The following is a 26796-nucleotide window of genomic DNA, read 5'->3' on the forward strand; positions in this document are numbered from 1 at the left end:
TTTTTGTTGTTGTTGTTTTTAGAGAGAGAGGAAGGGGGAGAGAGAGAGAAACATCGATGTGAGAGAGAAACATTGATCGGTTGCCTCCCATATGTGCCCTGACTGGGGATGGAACCTGCAATCTTTTGGTGTACAGGATGATGCTCCAACCAACCGAGCCACCTGGCCAGGGCTGTGCCTTAGTTTTAAATTAACTTGATCATCTTCTCCATTGCTGTAGCCTAAATAATATAGCTTGTTTTAATTTTATCAGATGTTTATGAAAATTTAACATTAACTCCCTCCACATAGATCAAATTCCTTCGTGTTGTTGAAAAGAGATCACAAAAAGGCCCTAAAATGGCAATGTTCCTTCCACAATTATAAGCCTGGTGGGTGATCTTAAAGCTCCACGGGCTGGAAGCTGCAAGTGTTTTACCAAAAGAGTTATGTGGGGAGTGAAAAATGATACCTCCCACACAGCCAATCTGCCTTTCTATGGGGGAAATAAACACTGCTCCTCTGGGAAACGCCTTTCCTGCTTAGAAATTATTTCTAATAAGTATAGACAACCAGCCCATCACATCACATCTTTGTAGTCGCCACACTAACTTGTTCAGAGATGGCTGCCTGCTGTGTACTGGAAGCATAGATTCTGTGTTTAGTGAGGGCATAGAGAGCAGAGGAAGCACTGTTGACTGGCACAGAAGTGCCAGCTAAATCATCTTCTCTATCTAGCCCTTACTTAGCCCTCTAAAGGATCTCCAGGTCCTAAGATTAGCTCATTGTGCTCACAGCCCATTTCACCTGCCAAGGAGCCTGCAAAGGCCCTGGCTAGTTGGTCAGTGGTTAGAAGGGTCTCAGGCTTAATTCCCCATCAGGGGCACGTACCTGGGTTGCAGGATCGATCCCTGGCTCTGGTCAGAGTGCTTTCAGGAGGCAACCAATTGATGTTTCTCTCTCTCTCTCTCTCTCTCTCTCTCTCTCTCTCTCTCTCTCTTTCCTTCCTCTCTCCCTCCCTCCCTCCCTCCCTTCTTTCCTTCCTTCCTTCCTTCCTTCCTTCCTTCCTTCCTTCCTTCCTCTCTCTCTCTAAAAAAAAAAAAATGGAAAAAATATCCTCGGGTGAGGATTAACCAAAAACCAAACAAACAAAAACAAAAAAGAAGAAGCCTGCAAAGGGTGACAGGTAAGGACTTGACATTTCCAAATACTCTCACCCAGCAGTTTTCCAAGGGGGGTTCTCAAGCCAACATCATCATCACCCAGACTCTCCTTATAAATGCAAGTTCTCCGGCCCCACTGCAAACCTACAGAGTCAGAACGTCTGGAGTGGGGCCAACAATCTGTGTTTTTCCAAGCCCTCTAGATCAGCGGTTCTCAACCTGTGGGTCGCGACCCCTTTGGCAGTCGAACGACCCTTTCACAGGGGTCGCCTAAGACCATCTTGCATATCAGATATTTACATTACGATTCATAACAGTAGCAACATTACAGTTATGAAGTAGCAACAAAAATAATTTTATGGTTGGGTCACAACATGAGGAACTGTATTTAAAGGGCCAGAAGGTTGAGAACCACTGCTCTAGATGACTCTGATACAGATTGACATTTGGGAGCCATTAGCCTACTCAATGGAAAATGATAACATGGAGAGAAGAGAAAACTTTACAGTGAGTGCTTATGAAAGGAAAAGCTACACCATTTTATACCTTGACTCCTGGTACCAGATAAGGGAGATATTGAAATTCCATTTTCACTCCTGCTTAGAATTTATTCTTTAAATTGGTTTAGATTTCTAATAGTTGTGTATATGGCTTCAGTGCAATATAATCCCTGTGTTTATGATATGAGTGGTGGGTATGCGTGCTGAGGTAGAATTTCTACCTGGAAGGGTGCAGTGAGCGCTGGGGGTTAGACCTGGAGCTGCTATAGATGAAGCCACATTACAGCCTTGGGTCAACAATGCTAACTGTACTGTTCCTCAAAATGATATGTTCGTTATCTGCCCTTTGGTATTGATATAGACCTGGGGAGGAATGTATTTCCAAGGTGCCCAAGTATGGCCCAGATCCTTCAGTGCTATTGAGTGAAGGGCAAGGATGCCAAAGCCCCACAAGGAAAAAATAAGAAAGGAACCCAGGACATTGTAGAGGCTGTAATCGCTATCTTTCCTGATAACCTTCCATTTCCCTTCTCTTTCATCTCCTGCCCTCTACCCACTCTCTCCTTTTTTTTTTTCGTATAGCATATTGTACTGAAACAGATGCAATAAGGAGAAGACTGGAGAACTGCACTGGAAGAAGGGTCTTTGTGTCCTATACATCTTAAACAAATTACCTTTTTTAAAAAATATATATATATTTTTTATTGATTTTTTACAGAGAGGAAGGGAGAGGGATAGAGAGTTAGAAACATCGATGAGAGAGAAACATCAATCAGTTGCCTCCTGCACACCCCCTACTGGAGATGTGCCCTCAACCAAGGTACATGCCCTTGACCGGAATTGAACCTGGGACCCTTCAGTCCACAGGCCGACACTCTATCCACTGAACCAAATCGGTTAGGGCAAAATTACCTTTTAGATAGACTTCAATCAATACGTAATGTACCTCTTGGTTGCCCTTTGGCAGCATGACTATAAAATCTCCCAGGCAATGGCCAGCCCCACTCATCTTCATCCTCCTTCAAGCTACTTCCGAGTCACAAAGGCCCAGATGACTAACAGTACACAAATGCCCACCATTATTCCACCCATATCTACATCAAGGCAACCCCATCCCTCCTCTGGAACCAATCCTCTTGGACAGGTGCATTATGAGTTGGAGAGCAGCTGAAGGATGTTGCTAAGCGATGGCCTCACCTTGAGGTCCCTGTGGACGATGCCCATTCTATGGAGATAGTAGACAGCATCCAAGACCTGGCGGATCAGAGTGCTAGCATCTTTCTCTGTGTAAAATCCCTTCTCCACTATTCGATCAAACAACTCTCCACCGGACACACTGTTAAAAAAAAAAAAAGGAACAAATGAGAAGTTTGAGAGGAGCTGTTGAATTATTCAGGGACAACCATGAGTAAAGGCTTTAAATATGGTAAAAGACCCAAATTTTATTTCATAAATGAATCCATTTTCAGAGTTAGAGATTTTTTCCCCTCTATTCCCCAGTAGCTCTACTAAGGAAGTGTTTCTATGTTATGGTGGTACAAATGTCCAGAGTGAAATAAAGGAAATAAAAATAAGCCAGGACCCACAGACTTAGCCAGGCTTGGCAGGTCTCTCCTGGCCTCTGCCTCCTTGCTGCTGTGACAATGTAAAGTCAGGATAACCTTCAGAAACGTCAGCATCATCAGATACAGGGAGATGATGCTGGCAAAGATGTCTCCCTCACACAGACAGTATCCTTAAAGGACCCCGGTGGGGGGTGCTGTGGGCAAAGCATGGAGCAGCCAGCAGATGTCTGGGCTTTTGACTGAGTTATGCTCCTAATATGCTGAGTGTGTGAGCATTCCTTGAGTCTTTAAACCTCAGTTTTTTTATCTGTAAAATGAGGGTGTTAATCTAGTCAACTATTTCCAACAGAGGTTAGGGGGATGTTCTCGGAGGCTGGTATCAGAGCCTGAAAGCCACATGTGATTTACAAAGAAAGGGGGGAGAAAATTATACTCTATTACATTGCTTTGCTTTGTTCCCCACCACACCGCCTTTGGTGATAATATTTTATGTTAATTTGCTTTGAATTTCAGATTGCATTAAATATATTTTTCATATTATTAAAGATCTGGGGGAGTGGGTAGGGGCTGGGAGAATGGGGGTAAAGAGGGGTAAACAGGAGACATCTCTAATACTGTCAACAATAAAAACTATCCACTAAAAAAAGAGGGGCCTAGACAAAGAAAGAGCTTTTTGAAAAAAGTCAAAAAGCCTGGTGAACAACTTCCATAGACCCTTTCATTTTGATATTTGATGCTACTGTGAGTTTAACAAAATAACAGAACTATACAATTCTGAATAGAAATATACAATTCTGAATAGAAATAACTCAACTAACACCTTAACCTTCCAGGTCTTAGAATATATACTTCACTAAGAAAACAGTACTTCTTTCAAATAATTAAGCCATCTTAGAAATTAGCTTCAAGAGATATATTAACACTATTTTTTTTCTATAAAAAAGAAACAAATTTTCCAAATTCAAAATGAAAAAGATTTATTTGAAATATTAAGGGCATAAATATTAAGTTTCATAAATAACTTCTACAGCTTCAACAGAGTTAAGGCATGCTCTGGCCACACCACACACACATTCACAAACACTCAAGGCTATGATTCATTTCCTGCAAGTCATGGCAATTAATGTGCAATAAACCACAGATACCTAAACACAATTGCAGTTGTAAAGGCCTATGTGTTATCTAGGGTCATTCCAAGAGATGTTGTACTTGGATAATGTCTTGTTTCCAAAGCAAACTACGCAATCTACATAAGAAAGGGAAGATGCTCAGGAGAAATAAAAAGCAATCGAAAGAGTGAAAAGAAATTGAAACAACTGGGGAGAAACTACATTTTGGTGATTATATTGTTTAAACAATCCCTCCTTAGGTAAACCAAAATCCCAAAATGTCCCCTCCTGGCAACTGACACCGCGTTCTCACCAGTCTTCTTTTTTTTCTAGAACCTTCTTCCAATAAGTTTCAATGTCTGAAACTCTGCAGAGCTTGAGGATGTAAGGCAGGAGATGTACTGCTGCCAGGGGCAGGGTGAGTGGGTACATTCACTTGACTTAATCACTTATTTGACTATTCATTCAACATTCTATGCCAGCTGCTGTGCATGGTTGGTGCCAATCAAGGCAGCATTAGCTATGAAGGAGGAAAGTCTGTTTTGACTGTGCCCCTCCTCATTCTCTAACATCAGCCCACCCTCCAATAATGGCATGGCGTACGAGTGTTCCAGTGCTTTCTTACCACTCGTATGCCTGCTACTCACTCCTCTGCTCTGAAAGCTGCTGGAGGACCTCAGGGAAGATTGTTCACCCTTTCCTCATCCCACCCCACCTTAGTCCTACATGGCCCACACTGCCAGGACATCTCCTTCCCTCAAAACTGATCTTTCCTGCTTCCCATTCTCTCAAAGTTCCCTTTTCTGCTATGTAATCTATAAGGTGTTAATATATTCTATTGAATAATAATATTTACACACTGCAATAGGGTAGCAATACAGTAAGAACTGGAGCTTCAGAGTTGAAATGTAAGATACTGCTGTAGTATGTATTGTCACAGAGTCCCAATTCTCTGCACATTTGCCATTTCTCTTATTCAATTTCAAATTGCACCAGATCTTTATTTTTCTGAACATTGCTCAGAAAAAAACTGGTTTCCTTAGAAACCAAGGCACTGGGGAAATGTTTAAAAACTTGCCAATAAAAAATGTAACGAGTACTAATAAAAATACCTTAAATTTGCAAATCACTTTATGCTTTTCAAAATCTCCTTAAGCATTCATTGCAAAGGCCTGAATGTTTATCTCCCCCCCACCCCAAATTCATGTGTTAAAGCCCTAACTCCTAAAATGATGGTATTTGGAGGTGGGGGCCTTTGGGGGTGATTAGATTTAAGTCATGAGGATGGGGCTCCCATGATGGGATTAGTGACCTTATAAAAAGAGGGAGAGAAACCAGTGCGCACGCGCTCACTCTCTCTCTCTCCCTCCCTCCTATGTGAGGACACAGTGAGAAGGCAGTTGCTTGCAAGCCAGGGAGAGAGCCTTTAACAGGAACCAAATTGGCCAGCACCTCAATTTTGGACTCCAGACTCCAGAACTGTGAGAAGTACATTTCCATTGTTTAAGGCACCCAGCCTCTGGTATTTTGTTAAGGCAGCCTAAGCTAACTAGACAACCACTCATTTTCAAAACCGCTTGTGAACAACCAGAATCCCAGAATCACTAATGAGGAAATAAGTTTGGACTTGTGAGGGACATGTCTAATTTCTAGGCCTAGAGATCATGGTTGGTTGGCTGCTGATCTGAAAGACAGGTTACTCTCTAATCCTTCTATGGCAAGCTTCTTGTGTGCATGGAATCCTCAATTTAAAAAAATGCAAAGCATTAGAATATATATAGATTAAGGGAGAAGGCAAAGACATGATTCAAAAATTCTCTACTCTTCTCAATTCAAACTTTGACATTGATTTAGAACAACCTGCCTTTGCAAACCATTTTGTTCTTTTCATGCACTTGAACTTCCCCATCTAATTTCGATAGGTATCATCTTCTTACTTTAAAAGTTACTGGCAATTTGAACTTAAAATGTTTTATGTCTTATAACAATATTCTACACACATTCACTATAAGATAGTCCTTGTGCCAATAATGAAACTGGGGTCCAAAATCTATTTCTCTAGAAATTAGATATAATAAAATGAAATGAGGGCTAAAGGAAACCAGCATATGTCACCCCAAAACATGCCTCTTTGACATAAAAATTATTCTAAGCTAAAGACAATTAAGAAGCAGAGAAAGCTTCTTAAAGGCAATAAATAAATTCCCTTTGTATTGGAGACAGACTTTTACCAGCCCAGAGATAAAACCAGAAGAACTGGCAAACAAACCTTATTATCTCATCATTATCTTCCTAGTTACTTCTTCAGTTACTACCCCTGCTCCAAATCCCTTTGTCTTCTCAATTCTTCACAAATGTATTATCTGTCTATAAGGTATAAAGCTTCCTGCTCTAGTCACTTCTTCAGGTCTTCATTCTCTTGTGAAGGCTCCCAAGTACATGTAAAAACTCAATACAGTGTGTATACTTTTCTCCTGTTAATAAGTCTTTGTCAGCTTAATATTCAGACCCCACCAAGGACCCTAAACGGGTTGAGTAAAATGTTTTGCTCCCCTATAGGGCCAAAGAGTACAGCACTCTACTGTTAATTTCAGACGGAACAGTCTGAGAATTATTAGCAGTGATGCTGGGATAATAAAAAAGCAGTGTTACAGCAAACATGCCTTTAAATTCACAAAGGCTCACATAACCAGGCAGCAAAAGAATAATAGAACCGGGTGACACGAATACAAGAGCAATGTGGTCTTAATGTGCCCCAGAGCTAGGCTGGTTATAAATGTGTGTTTGCTAAGAACCATCTCCCCTATTTACATTTATTTAGTCCTAAGGGGAAGGTACTCTTGAAATATGCAGGTTGTGATTAAGAGAGGTTACAAGCAAAGCATTTTCCAATGTGAAACCTCAAGGCCCAGATGACAGATACGTACCTTTTTTCACCCAGCCTATAGAGAGAAATAATCTATCTTCTCAGTCTTTCCCTCAATCAAGTCCCAACTTGGCAGCCCTGGGATCTCCCTCCTCCCATGCCTGTCTCCCAGGCCCTTACCCTTAATCCTCACTACTTCATTTGGCTTTGGCATCCATACACTCTGCTCCTGGGGGGACTCCCCCTCCACTCTGGGAAAATTAAAGCTTTATTTCATGGAACCTCTGCCTTCAATATTTTTCCCCTTCAATAAATCCTACTTCAATAATAAAAATATCTTTATTCTTAGAATTCAGTTTCACAATATCTTCCAGGCCTCAATCTGTTCAGAAATTTCCAAAACACAAACACATGCCTCTTCTTTTAATAGACCAGATCAATTTAATCCCTTGTGTTCCAGTATGCTTTGATTCTGGCTGTTTTGTCTTCTCAATATCTGGGGTGTTAGGGGCTGAATTGCATTCTCCCCCCAATTTCATATGTTGAAATTATAACATATTTGGAGATAGAGCCTTTAAGAGGTAATTAAGGTTAAATAAGGTCATATGGCTCCAATATGAGTAGTGTCTTTATGAGAGAGACACCAGGGATGCACGCACACAGAGGAAAGACCATGTGAAGACAGCGAGAAGGCAGCCAGCCATCTACAAGCCAAGGAGAGGGGCCTGAGGAGAAACCAAACCTGCTGAAACCTTGATCTTGGATTTCCAGCTGCCATAAAGGTGAGAAAATAAATTTCTGTTGTTTAAGTCCTCCATTGTGTGGCATTTTGCTATGGCAGTCTGAGCAAACGAATACAGTGGGCAAGGTCAAGTACCTTCCATGTTCGTGCAGTGTACCTTTGAATGTACATTCTTTTCTAATATAGTTTTGAGGTTAGTTGGGGGAAAACTTTTTTGCACTGTGCATTTTTTAAATTCGCCAAATCAAATAATCTTCTATCAGGCCAGACAGTATGTTGTCCCTGTTTCCAAGAGGCTCACAACTGGGGAGAGGGGCGGAGGTTACTAAGGTACACAGAGAAGTTAAACACAGTAGAGGGGTCCAGCATCGGGAGTGGGGAAGTGAAAGTGATTTGGAAGCCCACAGGAGGACACCTAGAAGGGGCCCAGGGCCCAGGGCAGGAGAAGGTGAGTATGAGCTGCCTGATGGATTGATTTGAGAGAGAGAGAGAGAGAAACATAATTTGTTGTCCCATGTGTGCATTCATTGGTTGATTCTTATATCTACCCTGACAGGGGATTGAACCCACAACCTTGGCATATTGGGATGACATGCTAACCAACTGAGCTACCCAGCTAGGGTGGAGTATGGACTGTCTTAAAGGTGAAGCAGTAAGCATTTAGTCAAGTGGGGAAAAGCCCAATGGCAAGTCAGGCCTAGAAATGTGAATGATCATAAAAGGAGTTTTTGGGGAACTGACTCTCTTTAGAGAAATTCAGTCAATGAAAGAGATCAGTGAGCACCTTCTTTCTGTAAGCTTCCTGCTTGGCATGCAGTATTGGTCTGTATTTGGGGGCTACAAACGAAGCTCAGGTTGACAATATAGACAACAGTGACCATTGACTTTCCAAACTGTGACCCCAGATGATGACCACAGGGCACTGAAGAAGGGAGAAAGCAGTGGTTAGAGGAGGCTTCCTGACGGAGGCGCCTTAACTTCCTTTGTGTCTCTGAGTCCAGCACAGTCCTCGCTGGATTATATAAAAATGTCAGCTGCGTCCTGAAGGAAGTTGGCTGTGAGATAGGCATGAGGAGGGAGAATATGACAGGCAGGGAGAAGAGTTGAAAGCAGGAATGAACAAGGTAGCAAAGAAACCAGACTTATCTGGAAAATGCAACTGGTGAAGTCAGATCCTGAAGGATTCTGATTCTGAAAACCAAGCAGTGGAGCCTGAATGGGCTGCATCAGATGATAGTAAATTCTAAGCCACTTGATATCTAACGGTAACCCATTTCTGAAAGAGAGGCTACTGAGAGTGTTGCCTTTGATATATGTGGGTGTGGGGTGAGGGACATCTAGGAACAAGGTCATTTCCACGGTGTATATGCTGCCTTCCAATGAAGGTCTGCAGTGCCATCCTAGAGGCCCACTGCTTTTCTATTCTCAGTCCTGCCGACTTCCTGACACCCTTAGGTGTGCTCAGAAAAGCAAATTTATTCCAACAAAACCATGTTGGCTAGCTCTGCAGTGTGCAGAGGTTTCCATCCACCAAGGCAACAACTTTCATTGCTTTGGGTGAGGCCCCAGTGATTCCTTAGAATCATCTTCTCTTCCTGCTTTCCAACCACACCCTTCAGTTCCCAGCCAGCTGCCCCTCCAGACTGGCCAGGAAAAGTGTGGTTATAGCCAAAATGATGGATAAGAAAGAACTAAAGGCTTTACTTTTGTTTGGGAAACTTGCTTGCTGAGACTCCGATAAGGAAATTTTACTCATGAAAAAAGCGCTAAAGGGTTTGTGAGGAAATGATTAACATGATCAAGATTTCAAGAGAAAACAGCTAATCTCTTCCACGTCAAAACACCTGTTCACATTGCAGGGAAAAAAAGATAATTGCGAATCATTTTTAGTTTTTTGTTATCCAAGAAGCCAAAACATATATTATTCATATACTAGCAGAATCCCCAATATCTATGATTTATATTCCAGTGGGGGAGGAAGAGAAACAAATAGGTAAATGTGGAACTCTCAAGGAGTTCTGCATGCTGTGCAGAGAACTTAAACCTGAGATGAGTACCTGGTGCTGCTACTTTGAATGGGCTCCAGGGGGGCCTCTCAGAATGAGAGGGGAGAGTTATCCAAGTAACAGTTTGGGGGAAGAGGTTCTGAAAATGGGTGAGTTTGTTCTAAGGACAGCATAAAACTTAGGGTGTTTGGGGACTAAAAAGGTCAGAATGACTGGAGTTTGCTGGACAATGGGTAGAATGGTTGACAGAAAGCCAGGCCCAGATCAAGCAGGGACATATGCTATGGACTGAATGTTTGTGTCTCCCCCAAATTCATATGTTGAAATGTAACCCCCAATGTGATGGTATTGGGTGGTGGGGACTTAGTAGGTAATCAAGTAATAAGGGTAGAGCCCTCATGAGTGTGATTAGTGCCCTTATAGGAAGAGGCCAGAAAGCTAGCTTGCCCTATTTCTGCCATGTGAGGATACAATGAGAAGTTGGCAGCCTACAACCTGGAAGGAAGCTCAGAATACAATCATGCTCGCACCCTGATCTGGGACTTCCAGGTTCCAGAACTAATGAAAGATAAATTTCAGTTATTTATAAGCACCCTGATTTATGATACTTTGTTATAACAGCCCACATGGATAAAGATATTATGGAAGCTAAGATTTAGATAGGATGGATTTATTCTACATTTGGTAAGAAATCATTGGAGGGTTTTCAGCCAGAGGACAGGTGACTGACTTACAGTTTTTAGAGATTGCTCTGGCTGCTGTGTGCAGAATGGCTATTGAGGCAAGAGTGGAAGCAGGCAGATTGTGGAGGAGGTACTGCAGTGATCCAGGTGACAGAGGATGGTGGCTCAGCCTGGGACACTGGAGTCAGAGAGACATGGACAGACATAGGGTATGTATTGGAGATTCAGTAGACAAGATGATGCTGATATGGGGCATGCAGGAAGGAGAGGAATCAAGATTGTCTCCTAGATTTTTGATTTGAGTAACAAGTAGATGGCAATGACATTATTTGAAAGGGGGCCCTGGTGAAAAATAGGTTTGGAGGGCTCAAAACAACTAGGCTAGCAGTGAGCACCAGAACTTCCCGCAATGGTGATCATGCTCTTTATCTGCAATATCGATATGGTAGCCACTAGTCATGGGGCTATTGTGCACTTGAAATGTGGCCAGTGCAACTGAAGAATTGACTTTAAAAATTATTTAATCTTTGAATGGACTCCAAGAGGGCCTCTCAGGATGACAGGAAGAGCTATCTAAGTAATGACTGGGAGGAAGAAGTTCTGAAAAATGGGTGAGCTTGATTAATGTAAGGAGCCACCTGGCACTACCTTATTGGATAACAGATCTAGAGTCTTGGGTAGAATATGTGAAGTCCAAGATGCCCAATAGATAGAGACAGGTAGGCCATATATATAAGACTGAAGTTCAGGGGGAAAGATCCGGGCTAGAGTTCAAAATGAACAAGTCATCAGCATGTAGCAGATGTTCTGCAAGACCTATAGACTAGACGTGATCAACCACCGAGAGAGTGTAGCTGGATAAAAGGAAAGTGTCTGAGTGCTAGGAATGCCAATGCTCAAACGAGAATGGGCCAGCACAGGACCCAACAAGAGAGGGGCAGGAAGCAAAGAAGGAGAGTGCAGTGCCATGGAAATCAAGGAGGAGGCCTTGGTCAACCCTGACAAATGCTGCTGAGAGATCAAATAAGAAATATCCTTTGTATTTGCCAAGATGAAGGCCAGGGCTGAAGGTAGAGATCTGAGAGTCACTGGCGTATTACATGGCAACAAGACCTTGGGAGTGGAGGAGATGTCTGAGTACACAGAGAAGAGAAGGGTACCCAGGACTGAGGTCTCTGAGCCTATGTTTCTCATCTGTAAAAGGGGAAATTATACCTGCTTTAAGAATTACATGAGACAATGAAAAGAAGATCCCTAGGAAGCCTCTTGGCATGCTTTAGTGTTTTTGAAATGTCAGTTCCCGTCTCCCTTTTCCACAGGGGAACTCAGAGGCAGGAGCAAACCACTGATTGACAAGGGATTGGTGTGAAGGTGCTGCTAGGCACAGGCAGTTGGGAGGAGAGGAGGATGACACAGGGTGACACAGGCTTCTGGCTCTCCAGACAGAAGAGCCCCCTGCTCTTCCCTCTGCTCCACACAGACAGGTTGGAGTTTTGTGCAGGTGTCCATGCACTTGATTAGAATGGAAACTGGTGAAAAATTTTAGCCATATTACATAATTGTACAATTTAGTATTGTGACTTCTGCATTAAATATTTATCTTCCTATAACCTTATAAAATGAGGACTCGCAAGGTGGAGATCAGAATGCTTTCAACCTAGTAAGGCACATTTCCTGAGTTATTCCAGGTAATGTACTAATTGACATGCCTTTGCTCCAAATAGTGACCTACTGGTAGAGCACAGTCGGCACGAGCTGTATAATAACCAGTGCTCTTGAATGTATTAAGTATAACTTTTGGAAATATTCTGTAATAAACTGTTTGATGATTACATATCAGCCTTCCCACAATTAGATCCAATTAGGAAGATTTTACTTGGCAACACATTTTTCTATTGTAATTTTACTAATGTTAAAATAAATTTGCATTCTTTGAGTAGGTAACAACTGAAAGAGATTGGAGATGGCTCTGGAATAGCTCCAGGAACACAGCTTGATTACAGATAGGCCACCAAATTGGTAACTCCCAAGTAGGGAACTGCCAGTTGGCTGTAAGCACATCTTCGTCTATCTGGGATAAGTGACTATGTTCAAAACTAATGAGGGCAATTATGAAATTTCACATATGCTCAGAGATTCAGTATCTGACAATAAATTGATAGGGCCCCAGTTTCGTGACAAGTCTCAAATGTGCTTTTGAATTCCTTTTTGTTTGTACAGCTTTAATGGAAGTTCATTACATGTATTTACATTCCTTCTAGTGTTTCTCAGTCAAGAGGATCTTTACTAAAAATCACATAGCAGATGTGTGGGGGAGCACGTGCACTTAGGTAATATGAGGAAGGTCAAACAATGCCTTTGAAAAGCATGAGCAAAATAAAGACTGCCTGCTATTGTCAGCCTTGCAAAATGCTCAATGCCTTTGTTGATTAAATAAGTCTGTGGAGTTCCCGGGTTTACCTTCTGTCAATAGCACTGACAGAGATGCATGACCGCAGGTGATCCCTGCAGGGCTCGCCAGCTCTGGGCCACCTGTACCGGTTGAACCCTCACATCTAATTCCTACCCATCATTTAGAGCCTAGCTTGAATGTCACTACTTCAGAGAAGCTTTTCATGATCTCCAGACCAGATTAGCACCACCACCACCCACACCCCCCCCATTACATTTGCTCTCAGCACCTTTATTTCTGCACAGCACTCACCACTTAGAATTAATTATTGACATATTTATCTGTGTAATGCTTGTCCTGCTCTGCTCCAGCCTACCCCAGACAATGAATGCCAGGAAGGCAGAGTTAATGTTGGCCTCTCTGCTGAAATTAGTTTACCCAGGGTTTAGCATGGTACCTGGCACATATAATAAGCTAACTAAATGTGTGTTGAATAAAATAAGATGTTGCACACAAAAATGCTTAGTGAATGGGGCATGGCATCCTTAAGCTATCATGCAAATCCTCAAAGTGTGTGCTATGGAGTACACAACAGAAGTGTTCTGAAGCCCACCCTGTTTAGCAGACTGGCAGTTGAGCCAATTTTCTCTCTATCTTCATCTCACTCCATCCATCCACCCAGCCACTCAGCCACCCATCCATCCATTCTACTCTCCCAGTCAATTTAAACTTGCTAATGGTTTGCATGTTGTACCTTTGCGTCACTAATCATATCTCTCCTTGGTCTCTTCTGCTCTGGGTTTTGCTATTTTGCTATGAATAGGCACTGTATACTCTGAAGACGGTTCTAGGGCCCCTGTCCAACCCAATGAATGGCTGTTCCATCTGTCTGGTCCTGGCTTTGCCCAGGGACCCTGAGAAGACAACACCTATAGCTTTCCCTCAATAGAAGGTCACACCTAAAAGCATCTAAATAAGAGAAACCTTCGGTGTATTTATATAATCATCCATTTAAAAATCAAGTAAAAATATTTAGGATGATCGGCTAAAGGGCAAGTTTGTGAGAGATACAGAGCAGTGTCAGGAAGGACTGGTCCTCAGGGTCTGAGTGACTGCTGGCAACACATGGCCACATGGACTGAATGGAGCAGATCAAAACAGCTCAAAGCAGTCTACAAACCAAAGCAGTTAGGGCACGGTGGTTTGTTGTCATTTGTGTATTTCGATAAATAACTATTTTAAAGCATCCCCTTGTAATTGCACACATATCCATTATTCACTGCAATGTCTTCTTCAATTAATATATTCTTTTATAATGAAAACTAGAGGCCCGATGCATGAAATTTGTGCATGAATAGGGTCCCTAGGCCTGGCTGGTGATCAGGGTTGTTCTTTGGGGCAACTGTCAGGACGACCGGGGGGCCCCCACTGGCACCCGCTTTGGCTGGCCTGACACCACTTGCTCACTGGCCTCACCCTATGCCACCGCCACCAGTTGCCTCCCTCTGCGGGGCCACTGGCAGGACAACTGGGGGGGCCCCTGCTGGCACCCGCCTTGGCTGGCCTGGGGCCTGCAGGCTGAGGACAGCTCCTGCATTGAGCATCTTCCCCCTGGTGGTCAGTGCCTGTCATAGTGACCGGTCATTCCACCGATCATTCCGCCGTTTGGTTGATTTGCATATTAGGCTTTTCTTATATAGGATAACAAAAGAGACCAGGCACCAGACATTCCAGGTAAGTAGCCACCATGCCTGCTCTTTCTCACTCAACTCAAATTGCTGCACGTGTGAGGATATAACAAAACCTCCGCTCACGGCCACAGTCAGGCAGCCTCTAGGACACACTTATGTGTGATAGTCCCCGTACAGGGCAAAAATAATTCTTGCTGATGGATTTCCAGTTTTGTCCTTTCTAGCACTCACACATTCATCTTCCACATTTAGCACAGAGGGAAATAAGACACAACATGACACTGAATGTGATCATTGCAACATGTTCAAAGATGACATTTAACATTCTCTATACATAAAAGCAAGGTAGAACATGAATAGGAAGTGGAGAAGAGTAGAAGAGGCACGCTGAGAAAAACAAGAGGGTGTTTTCAGAGATGTCTGTCTACTCAGAGGCCTCCTCAGACCTCTCCTGAACAGGAGTAGGAAGGTCCAGAGTGGAAGAGTCACATTCATAAGCAATTCATCGACTGTTCCAACTTCCTCCTCAATTTCCAGCAGCTTTTCTAAGATTCCTGAGCCGCCAGTGGACAGATCTGAGATTCAGTAACTTATGTTTTCACTTTTATGTGTAACAAGAGGTATTTAAAAATAACTATGAACTTCAGTCATTCTAGGTCTTACAAAACAGAGCAGGCCTGTTCCAGGTGCCAGGCCAGAAGGGGCATCCTCAGGCCTGTGAGTGATGGCTCTCAGCAATGAATAGCCATCAAACCTACTCACTGAGCACGAAGAATGAAGCTTTTGGGGCACAGAACTGAGATCCCCAAGCATAGAACTTTTAAAAATATGTTTTTATTGATTTCAAAAAGGAAGGGAGAGGGAGAGGGAGACAGAAACATCAATGATGAGAGAGAATCATTGACCAGCTGCCTTCTGCATGCCCTCCACTGGGGATCGAGCCCACAACCCAGCATGTGCCCTGGCCAGGAATCCAACCACAACCTCCTGGTTCATAACTTGATGCTCAACCACTGAGCCACGCCTGTCGGGCCCAAGTATAGAACTTCAGTTCTGTTTTTAATGTTCACCTTTCTTTGCTGCCAGTATCTTTTGAAAGGTGCCTTCCTTTCTGCTTCACACACACTGTGATAGCTAGAATTTAAAAACAAGCAGAACAGGCTCTCCTTCAGTACTCGCAGCTTCCGGGGTGCTCCCCACCCTCGCCCACGTGCAGGCTGGTGCTCTGGCTCTATGGGCCTCGGCCTTCTGCATGGGGCCCTCGCTTTCTGGTTCCCAGCAGCAGCTTTGCAAGCACCACGCATCTGTGGAACCCTCCATTCTGTAGATCAGTATCTCAACATCAAACTAACTGACATCAGTGTCACCCTGAGAAACACCCTCACATGTCATCAGTGAAGAACTGCCTTATCTGGGCATAGTGGCCTGCAATGCGCGGTTGCCAGCAGGTGAGGGGGACACACAGTTACTACAGGATGCAGCAGGAGGGAGGCTGCAGCGGACACAGTGATAGCTCCTTCTCTGCTCCCTTCCCTCTTCCATCGGTGATCCCTGACCTGGTGTCCCAGCCCAGGGCCCTCCAACCCATACTTGAGATGTTGTGTTTTTGTTTTTTTTAATAGTGAAGGCGCTCTTTTTTATTTTTTAAGGGATGAGTAGATGAGAGGACTAATTAGTGGGGAGCAGCTATCTCAGTGAGAAGGGGAAGGTAAGTTGTCTAGGGAACTGCAGTGTTCCTTGTCCCCAGCATTCTGGAGGTGGTGGGAAAATCTCCTAGATCTCTCCAGGGCAGCATGTGACTCATTGTAGGGATGGAGGGAGTCTGTCCCACATTGGGAATAAAATTTATGATAATAAATATATAAATAAATAAATAAATACCAGCAGATATTACCAGCAGATATTGGGCCTAAACCAGCAGTCAGACATCCCCCAAGGGCTCCCAGATTGGAGAGGGTGCAGGCCGGGCTGTGGGACCCCCCCTCCACACCTCCCCCTGCTGTCCCCGTGCATGAATTTCATGCACCGGGCCTCTAGTTATTTATAATACCTCTAAAGCAGAAACAACCCAATGGCCATCAATTAATTGATGAATGAATAAACAACATCTGGCCTACCCATATAATTCATGCATGGAATATTATTTGGCCATGAAAAAGAAGGCAGTACTGGCACAGGCTACAACATTGCCAACACACTGAAACCATCATGCTAAGGGAACGAAACAAGAAGGCCACCTGTTGTTTGATTCCATTTTTATAAAATGTCCAGAATAGGCAAATCTATAGAGACAATAAGTAGACTAGTGGTCGCCAAAGGCTGGGGGGAAGATCAAATGGGGATTGGCCGTTAATGGGTACAGTTTATTTTGGGGTGATGGATATGTGCTGGAATTCAATAGTGGTGATGGTTGCATCATCTTGTGACTATACTAAAAAACCTTTAAAGGGTGAATTATATATCATTTTAAAAAATTCCCTTTTCTTTGTCTAGACCAGCCGTGGGCAAACTACGGCCCGTGGGCCGGATCCAGCCCGTTTGAAATGAATAAAACTAAAAAAAAAAAAAAGACCGTACCCTTTTATGTAATGTTGTTTACTTTGAATTTATATTAGTTCACACAAACACTCCATCCATGCTTTTGTTCCGGCCCTCCGGTCCAGTTTAAGAACCCATTGTGGCCCTCAAGTCAAAAAGTTTGCCCACCCCTGGTCTAGACCCATTATTTTTATCAACGGAATGACAAATGTGCAAAAGGCATTTATACCAATCCTAAAAATAGTCGTTTTGTTTTGTTTTTTTGCCTTGACCATGTAACAAATGAAATTTTCCCCTTTGTCTTGGTCTCCTTAGCTGAAGAATCTACTGATAGAACATTTCCATCTTCTCCATACTTGTTCTTTCTCTCCTTTTTGATGACATACAAAGATAGTCTCTCATTGGAGATACTTTTTCCTTTTTTAGACAGCCCTCCTCTTTTACTGCCTGCTGCCTTGCACTCACCTACACCTACTTAACCAACCCCCTGTCTCTAATACAGTTCTGCTCTTGAATAAAGCAGAACTATAAAGTACAGAGCCTTTGTCAGATGTGATATTCTTAGATGACCTCTGGGAATAAAGCACTTAGCAAAGAGAGTTGGAGTCACTTTCTCTGGAAACAGCCTTAGCTAGTTACCTCTCCCAAAGTCTTAGATTGTGTGACCTCAAATAACTGTTAAATGGTATCTCACTCACTCATATGAATGTGAGTCTTTTCTCATTCCTATCAATAGATTCCTGCAGCTAATAACTTAATTGCACTAAAATCTCACTAAAGTGATTTGCTTCAAAATATACCAGGAGTAATTTTAAAAAGGGAGGATGCTATTAGGGTGATGAAATGTTCCAAAATTGAGTTAGGACGATGGTTGCATAACTTGGTAAATTCACTAAAAATCATTGTATGCTTAAAATGAGTGAATTTTATGGTGTATCCATTATGCTGCAATAAAGTTGTCAAAAACAAAAAATAAATAAGCCAAGGGGTAGAAGGGGGAGAAGTGAGTGGAGGTAGAGAGAACGTAAGATAAGCCTTAGGTTGACCAGAGTAGAGCTGGGGATGGGTAGATGTAGTGGACACTGTTGTGTGGTGCCCAGCACTCCCCTCAGGCCACCCCAGAGGCAGGGAGTGGTGGCTGGAGAAGGCTCTTAGCTGCGGCCCTTAAGGCTTCTCCCTTAGCATAAGTGTGCTGCTTGTCCAGGCTCACCCCCCCCCCCCACCATGACGACAGCCCACATCCAATGACCAGAGAACGAGAGGATGGAATGCCCACCCTCCCCATGTTTGTTTCAAGGCAGGAGGAATCCTTGGCCACCCCAGCTCCTGCGTTTGGGTAATTGGCTACGGCTGCTGTTGAAAGTGCCTTACAGCTCACCTCTCCCCCTGCCCTGCCGCTTCCTTCACTCCGGGCAGAGTCCCATCCCGGCAGCTCTCCTCAGAAAGCCGCCTGCACCCAAACTGCTTCTTCAGAGGCTGTTTCCAGGGAACCAGACCTAAGACAGGGGCTCACTATATATTCTCTCTGTGTTTATAAACGTTCAAAATTTTTCATAATAAGAAGTAAAAACAATCCTAAAAGTTCCCCAAACTGAGGTACCACAAACTCTAAGAAAACTTATCTGATGTCTCACAGGCTGTAGCTAATATAAATGTGTTGTTCAGTGCTAAGTCAGAAGCCCGTCTTCTCACTAGCAGTGCTTTCCTTGCTCTGTTATAAGGACTCTGAAACGCACTTTCATGTCTATTTAGACGGATTTGTTGAACTCGGCAGATCTCTTCTCACCTTGCCTGCAATAGTTTCAGACTGTGAAGCCCTTGCCAAGCATGAAGAAAGGAAGACAAGGAAATCTTAGAGTAATGAGGCCCTCAGTCAGAAAGGCAATGAGATGCCAGGAATGTCTGTGTCCACACGAATTTCAAGTCCATTTCTTTTTCTCCATTTAACATAATTACAATCTCTCTCAGAAAGCCTGCAGGCAGGAGGATAACAAGATTTCAGTGATTAAATTATTTAAAGTCACTGATACTGTAGCATTTAGAGGGCCCTCCACAGATTGTTCTGTTATATGAAAAGGATGATCTGCAAGTTCCCTTTTCTTAGGGATTCCAGGAGTCACCAAGTATCTGAAATTGCTTTGCTTTAAAACATCCCAAATCTTATTAGAAACTTCTGGTTATCTTACCATTGGCGCATTACATAAATGCTGGAACTACACTAAATGTCCTCAACCAAAGAGATATACATTCATTATTGATATTTTATTTTATTGAGATATACCTAGCACAATGGAGTGTACTGTCCTATGCAAAAACTAAATCTCTCCAAAGAAGGCACTGCCTTTCCAAATTCTTCCAATATCTCCAGAACTGCCTTGGTCTACCTGCTTGTGCCTTGTTCAGTGCTTTATTTTCTCCAGTTGCAAGCTCACCTATCTTCATCCACCATCCTAGGAACCTTCTGGCTCCACCTCCTGCTTCTGTTCTGTCTCTTCCCCTTGATATGGTGCCTCCACAAACAGATCATTCACTTAAACACAAAGTTCTCTCCTACTTGTGAACTTCCCCATAGGCTGGCCTCTGTGCGTGCCTCCCCACAGCCCCACAGCCCCACAGCCGTGTGTGCGGGGAGTGCTGCCCACATGGAGAACAGGGAGGGGCCTGGGGGAGTTGTTAGGTATGGGCAGAGAAAGGCACCATGAGAACTAAACCCAAATGATGAGAGGAAACAGCAAAGGACTACTGCGTTGCCATGCTATTATACAATATTTTTACACGTTAGGAAGAACTTTTGGCATAAATAATATCACATTTAAATTCATAACTGTTATCTATCTTTTACTTTTCAAAAGTATTTGTAATCAATCAAAGTGGCATCAATCTAGTCTTCCGGTTAAAAAACACAGAATTTGAGAATCACCCTCGCTACGGTGCCTTTCTGGAAGTCCAGGAGTCAGGGACATTCCTGCCCGCCACTGAGCAGAATGAAATCTGAGCCTGGACCCATGTGAAGGGTTAAGGAAACAGTTTCCCTTTACCTGTGTCAGCCTCCCCCATGGTGACACAGCTCAGGGCCAAGAGAGACCTTCTCAGCCTAAGGTTTCTCCCCTGGGGGAAGTGAGAGCGTGGGCTGGTGTTCACCTCCCCCTCCCCCCCGAGCTGTGGCTGTGCAGGACACCACCAAAGACTCGCTTGTTTCTTACCCTGCCCAGAAAACTGGTGTGCTCATGCCTGGAGGACAAGAAGAGGCTGGAAGAGTAACAGCCAGGGCTCTCTGCGGGCATCAAAAGGACACAGATCCTACTAACTGCTTCACCGACTCCATAGGAAAGCTCACCCATGAGCCGCTAGGAAACCCTGCCTGCAGATCCCCCAACTCCCCTACGGGCTCCCCCAACCCTCCTCCACACACCCCAACCTTGTGGCCACAGCCTGTGCACATCCCCAGCAGTGGTGAGAGCATCTCCCCAGACAGCTACTGGGCATGTGCAGGTAGCTGGCCCAACCCTGTGAGAGTGGGAGATAGCACACAAACCTGAGACTCAGCACTGCCCTAGAGAAAGCAAGCTAAGGGGAAGTGTCAGCACCTGGTGTGGCTTTGCAGGATGGAGGGGAGGCATACAGCCTTAGGAATTCCCTCTCCAAAGAAGGAGCCAAAAGTGTAGAGCAGGCACATTCATAGAAAGGTCTCAGGAAGTCTGAAATCCCTAACATGGCTCAGGGAAGGTATTTCTCACCTCAAGCCAGCCAGTATAGTTAACCAGTTCCAATATATTATACACAGTATTCAATATTATACAAGAAAACAGTTACAACACAAAGTGCAGACAACAGAAGTATTATCATGGAGAGTGACAGTAGGGAGAAGTGGGTGATGTAATAGCCAGAAGTAAGAGGCCAGACCAAGGAAGGTTTTAGCTGAGACCCAGGAACGTGGGCAAGGGCTCTGCAAAGTTGAAAGTACAACAGGTTCAAAGCTCAGATAAAAGAAATAAGGTACAGGTTAGGCGTTAGGGGAACAACAAAGAGCCTGGATGGCCTGGTTGTGAGGCTTGGGGGTGGCAGAAGATAAAGCAGAACAGCAGAGAGGCCAGGCCATGGAGGGAGGGCCCTGGCTTGGACCGTTATTCTACTGGTGGCTGAGACACAGTGTTCTGAGCAGAGAAATTCCATGCTTGGGTTTACATTTTAGGATGAGCATCAGTGCAGAGACCAGACTAGGAGAACAATAATGGAGGCATGGAAACCATCCAAAGGCTACCTCAATAGGCTAAGAGAAGAGTAGCATTGTTTAAAGGAGCAAGAGGGAGGGGAAGAAAGAAGAGAACCTGAGAGAGCACTGGGAAAGGACTGTCAGCTCAGTACCTGGCTGGATGCTGGGGAGAGAGGAAGAAACGATGGAGTGTTTTAGAGAGTGATGTTGTGTCTGTCTAGTCCCCTTTCCACCACTAAGGAGACACTGTCACTTCATGTAATTAGAAACAAGAGATATAAAGATAATTTCAAAATGACTGATAAACATTTAAAATGTTCATTTGAGAAATACAAATGTAAGCTGTGTGTGTGTGTGTGTGTGTGTGTGTGTGTGTGTGTTTCCCCGTGTGACTTAGGCTAGGCCAATGCAAGTCCTTCCCACTGGTTCATCTTCTGAGTTGGCCAAGGCCTGGTCGCTGTTCTCTTGGGTCAGTAAGCTAGAATGATTCAAAGTTGGAGTGACCGGTGGCTATGTTCCCCACTGCAGGAACAGAGCTCTTCTGTGGCTGCAAAAAATGAACGAACACACAGAAAGAAGATGAGAGAAGAAATCTCCAGAGTGATCAGAGGAGAGAATGAATGAATACAAGAGAGAAACCACAGTTCTTGGAGCTCAGTTCTGCCAAGTTGCTCTTACTTGCAGCCACAGGAGTCTTGACTAAATAGAAATGTCGTGCTTGCTTCCTGCATGGGCAACCAGGGAGATGATGGTGCCATTAGTCAACAGAAGGAACAGAAGAGGAAGAAAGTGTTTTGGGAGGGAAGTGAAAGAGTTTGGAATAAGAGCGTGTGGGTATATCTAAGTTAATGAATAAGCATATAGAATTGGCTGTTTTGTTATTGATTTTTCATATGTTCTTTGTTGGGTTTCATATTGAAATACTTTTCAAAATGGTAAAATACAAATTTTTATTTAGGAACCACCAGAAAACTTTTAATGGTATAAGTTGCTTTGTGTTTCTAAAAATGAACTGCTTGAAAAAAATCAATAAATTGTCAGTATAACTTTTATAAGAACTTAAATGAATAAATAAAACTATCTAATTTAACCCAAAGTTTATCTATTCAACAGTTAGAGACCTAGATCTCTTGGGTCGAGACCACGTGCAGGAGGTACTCTTCCTATAACTGCTTCACACAGGAGACACACAGGGGACACACAGGGGAAGGCAGTGGCCCGAGCAAGGGCCCAGGCGGGGCTGGGGCTGTAACAGAGGCAGGGAAGGACGAGAGGAGAGAAGTGGCAGCATGGTGCTCCTCATCAGGGAAGGAACTCCTGGGCTGCTTGCAGCAATAGAAGCTCCACAGAAGCCCGGCATTTGGCGCCAGGATGGAAATCTCTGGATGAAGGAAGGTCACGGCTCAGGCTGGCTGCAGATCTGGCCGTCCTCCACATTAGCTCCCTCTGGCAGCAAAGCCTTCCCTCAGTGCCAACTCTAAACAAACAGAGCCCACAGCATTTACTGGCTCAGCACTTATTTAAAATTCCTCAACGTGCCTACAGTGGAATTTCAATCAAAATCAGCTTATCCTTTTTTGCCCTGGCAATCAGAACACGCTGCCAGCCGTCTCTCAACCCCGCACAATGGAGTGTGGGGGGAGGCAGTGGAGGGAGGGTACAGGAATGCAGCTTATTTTTCAATGGACTTTATTTTTTAGAACAGTTTTAGGTTCACCCCCAAATTTAGTGGAAAGTACAGACTTCCCATATACCCATTACCCCCACACATCACAGCCCCTGCCATTACCAACTACCAGAGTCGTGCATTTGTTACAATAATGAGCCTACATTAACACATCATCACCCAAGGCCCATGGTCTCACTCTTGGAGGCGTACATTCTATGGGTTTGGACAAATGTATAATGATGTGTTCACCATTATAGTATCATACAGAGGTGTTTCACTGCCCTGAAAATCCTCTGTGCTCCACCTGTTCACCTCTCCCCTCCCACAACCCCTGACAGCCACTGGTCTCTTTACTGCCTCCATAATTTTGCATTTTCCAGAATGTCATATCATTAGAATCATACAGTATGTAGCCTATCAGACTGGTTTCTTTCACTTAATAATATGCATTTCAGTTTCCTCCATGTCTTGTCATGGCAAGTACAGCTTTTTCATTTCTTTGTTTCTTTAAAACCAAACCAAACACTGACTGACTTCACCCCTCCCTAATTCTGTTGAAATTAGAACTTGCCAGGCTGCCAGCACCACATCTCAGCCACTGCTCCCAGCTCCAGGGTCGGAGCAGGCACTCGACAAGAGGTTTGGTGACCGGGACCACCACGTGCATTGAGAACTGGTGCCACAGATGTTTGAGAGGGTCCAGCTCTACAATGTGTTTTTTCCACGATACCAAGCAAGTCTCCGATGCCAGCTGGCTGTCCTACAATTTCTCAGTTCTGACACTATCCACCAGGGGCAGTCAGCTTGCCCAGGTTAAGGACTCAGTCCTACAAGACTGCCTCCCTATTTCAGATGCCAATTGCAAGTCCAGGTTATCACCTGTGCTTTTGACCAAATGGCTACATCTCAGAGGTTCCCAAATCCGTTCATTGATGCAATTTATTAGAGTGGCGCACAGAACTCAGGAAACATCTTACTTACTAAATCACTGGTTTATAATGACAGCATGTAACTCAGGAAGTCAGATGGAAGAGATGCGTAGGGCAAGGTAGGGAGAAAGGGCACGGAGCTTCCATGTCCTCTCCAGGTGCACCCCCTTCCAGCACCTTCACGTGTTCACCAACCCAGAAGCTGTCCAAACCTCTTCCTTGAAAGTTTTTATGGAGACTTCATTACTTAGGCATGACTGATGAATTCAGTGGCCCTTGGTGACTGAACTCAATCTCCAGCCCGGCCCCCTTCCACTGAGGTCCAGGAATTGGGACTGAAAGTTCCAACCCTCAAATCTCCTCGTTGGTTCCCCTGGGAACCAGCCCCATTCTTAGGTGTCTTAGGAGCTTTCCCAAAGTCATTAACATAACAAAACACCTTTGTGGCTGCCCTCATCACTTAGAAAATTCCAGTGGTTTTAGGAGCACTATGCCAGGAGCAGTGCAAAGACCAAATATACATTTCCTATTTCCTATTATAAATCACAGTATCACAAGCTCCTCCTAGGGAGACATGCTTCTACCAGTTTATCACCCTGACGGCACATTTCAGTGTCAATAAACATTCCAGGTCCCGGAGACTGAATCTTTGCTCCTCTACTTTTAGCTTCCTGAATTTAGATAAGGTATTTCCTCTCTAAGAACTCACATCTGTAAAATGTGAATACTAGTTGTACTTATCTCACAGGATCGTTAGGAAGGTTCAGTAAGATGTATGAAAAATGATTGGACACAAAGCAAGCACTCTACAAATATTAGCCATTATTATTATTACTATTGTGTTATTAATACAGTTATTATTCTAAGGCACTTCAAGCTTGGCAAATGCTTGGGATCATAGGTCCATTTCACCGGTGGCATGGAGTGAACTCTTACTGATGTAACAAATGTTTACCGAGTGCATGTTTTGTGACAGACAGGCTGCTAGGTGTAGGGAGGGACCTGTCCAAATGCTCAAATCTATCAAAAAAAAACTACTTCTTGTGCCCAGTCCTGTTCCAAAGAACAGGGGCTTGAAAAGATGCAGGCAATGAAGAATGAGAAAGCATATTTGATATTAGTAAGAAAAATAAAGCTAAGAAACAAAGTAAAGCCAAGATGGGCAGTGAGCGGCCAGCACGCAAAGCCATGAAGCTCTCCCCACTCTGTGGAGGCAAGCCACAAGGCAGCTCCAGGATTTTTCTACAGCCAAAAGGTTCATGTCTATAATTGAACATGAACCAACTGCTCATGGGAAGCCCAACAGACAGAACTGATCGAAATGGAAGCCACTGAAGGAGTTTATCACAGGGAGTCTTGGAGAGGCTGAAGATCTGACCTGCTCACATTGGAATCACTAGCCTATCAAAATCTTTAAAATAATTAGAAATTGAGCATACATGAAATGAACGTATTCATAATATATACCTATGCTTTTGAAAATCATAACAAAATGAGTGCCAAATGGCTCAAAGAAATACTAACAAATATGAGCATTACAAGCAAACAAACAGGATTGGGGTATATGGCAAACAGTGAAATGTCCTGAGTGAAGAAACACTAGCTGGCATTTTAATTTTAATGTTTCTAAAACACTACCTGTGTTAGAATTTTTCTATGGCTGTAGATAGTGAGGAATGGTTAATTCTCAATGCACCGAGGATTGAGAAATGGGTCCATTCCCTGAGTATTGCCACACCTGATGGAAATTTACTCATTTAATGAAGCAGCTATTTGCCATGAAGTGCTAGAAGCTCCCTGCTTTTCTTCTCACCTACATAGTCACCAAAGCCAGAAACCTGGGGGACCATCTATGATTCTCCACCCATTACTAATTCATGTCTTTGTTCTTAACACATTTCTAATCTCTCATCTCCATCTCCACCCCTACAAGGAAGATGGAGTGTTTGTCTCTCTTGGCTGTTAGAACAGCTTTCTAGCTGCACTCCTTCCTGACAGATCCTGCTCAAATTGACCTTCCACACTACTACAAAGAAAGGCGAAGACCAGCAAATGAACCTTATGTGGCAAACAGCTGCTGCTACATAACAATAGAAAGATAAGCTACCTCGTGCTCCAAACTGGAGGCATAGGGTTTGCTTAAAGATTCTGAACATGGGAATGACATCATAATGCTATTTTAAGAGGAATTACTATATGCTAGGCACAATGCTTAACATATTATACACATTATCTTGTTTAACCCTCATGACTGCCCAGTCTTTGGGGTATATACTATTATTGTCTCTACTCAACAGATGAGGAAAGTGAGAACGAGAAGTGTTAGTACTTGCTAGAGAGTAAATGGTGGAGCTAATATCTGAAATGAGATTCTTTTTGGTACCAATGCAAACACTTGTCAATCCTAAGACACAGGTGAACCTGCCAAATGGTAGCATTTTTGCTGTTAACCATTTACTCTAGATCACTTCCTCTAATTCACTAATGATTTGAGCTCCTTGTTTACTGTCTTATTCACTACATCTGGAGATTACCCTGCCTATGACTGAGTCACAGGTCTCTAAATGGAGGTCCTCTCAGACCCTCCAATGACTAAGTCCTGCACCCAACTCCATCATCCATTCACGCTCCTGGTGATACCCAAGACCTTGTCATTACCAATAACTACAGCCTCCCCATAGTCTTTACATCAAGCATTCTACTCTTTGATTTCCACCTTCAATCTTTCCAGCCCACTCCTAACTACCCAGA

At 43.6% G+C, this 26796-nt stretch overlaps 1 protein-coding gene across 1 annotated transcript in view; it reads right to left on the reverse strand.

The window, feature by feature from the left end:
- The window catches only part of CAMK1D (calcium/calmodulin dependent protein kinase ID), a 220221-nt gene that overhangs the window by 47197 nt on the left and 146228 nt on the right, over positions 1–26796 (reverse strand). Inside the window, exon 3 of the mRNA XM_023761975.1 lies at positions 2840–2978. Within this exon, the coding sequence (XP_023617743.1) occupies positions 2840–2978 (139 nt within the window). The remainder of the gene's footprint in view (positions 1–2839; positions 2979–26796) is intronic.

The sequence above is a fragment of the Myotis lucifugus genome, unplaced genomic scaffold, assembly GCF_000147115.1.
Source record: "Myotis lucifugus unplaced genomic scaffold, Myoluc2.0 scaffold_223, whole genome shotgun sequence".
Classification (NCBI taxonomy): domain Eukaryota; kingdom Metazoa; phylum Chordata; class Mammalia; order Chiroptera; family Vespertilionidae; genus Myotis; species Myotis lucifugus.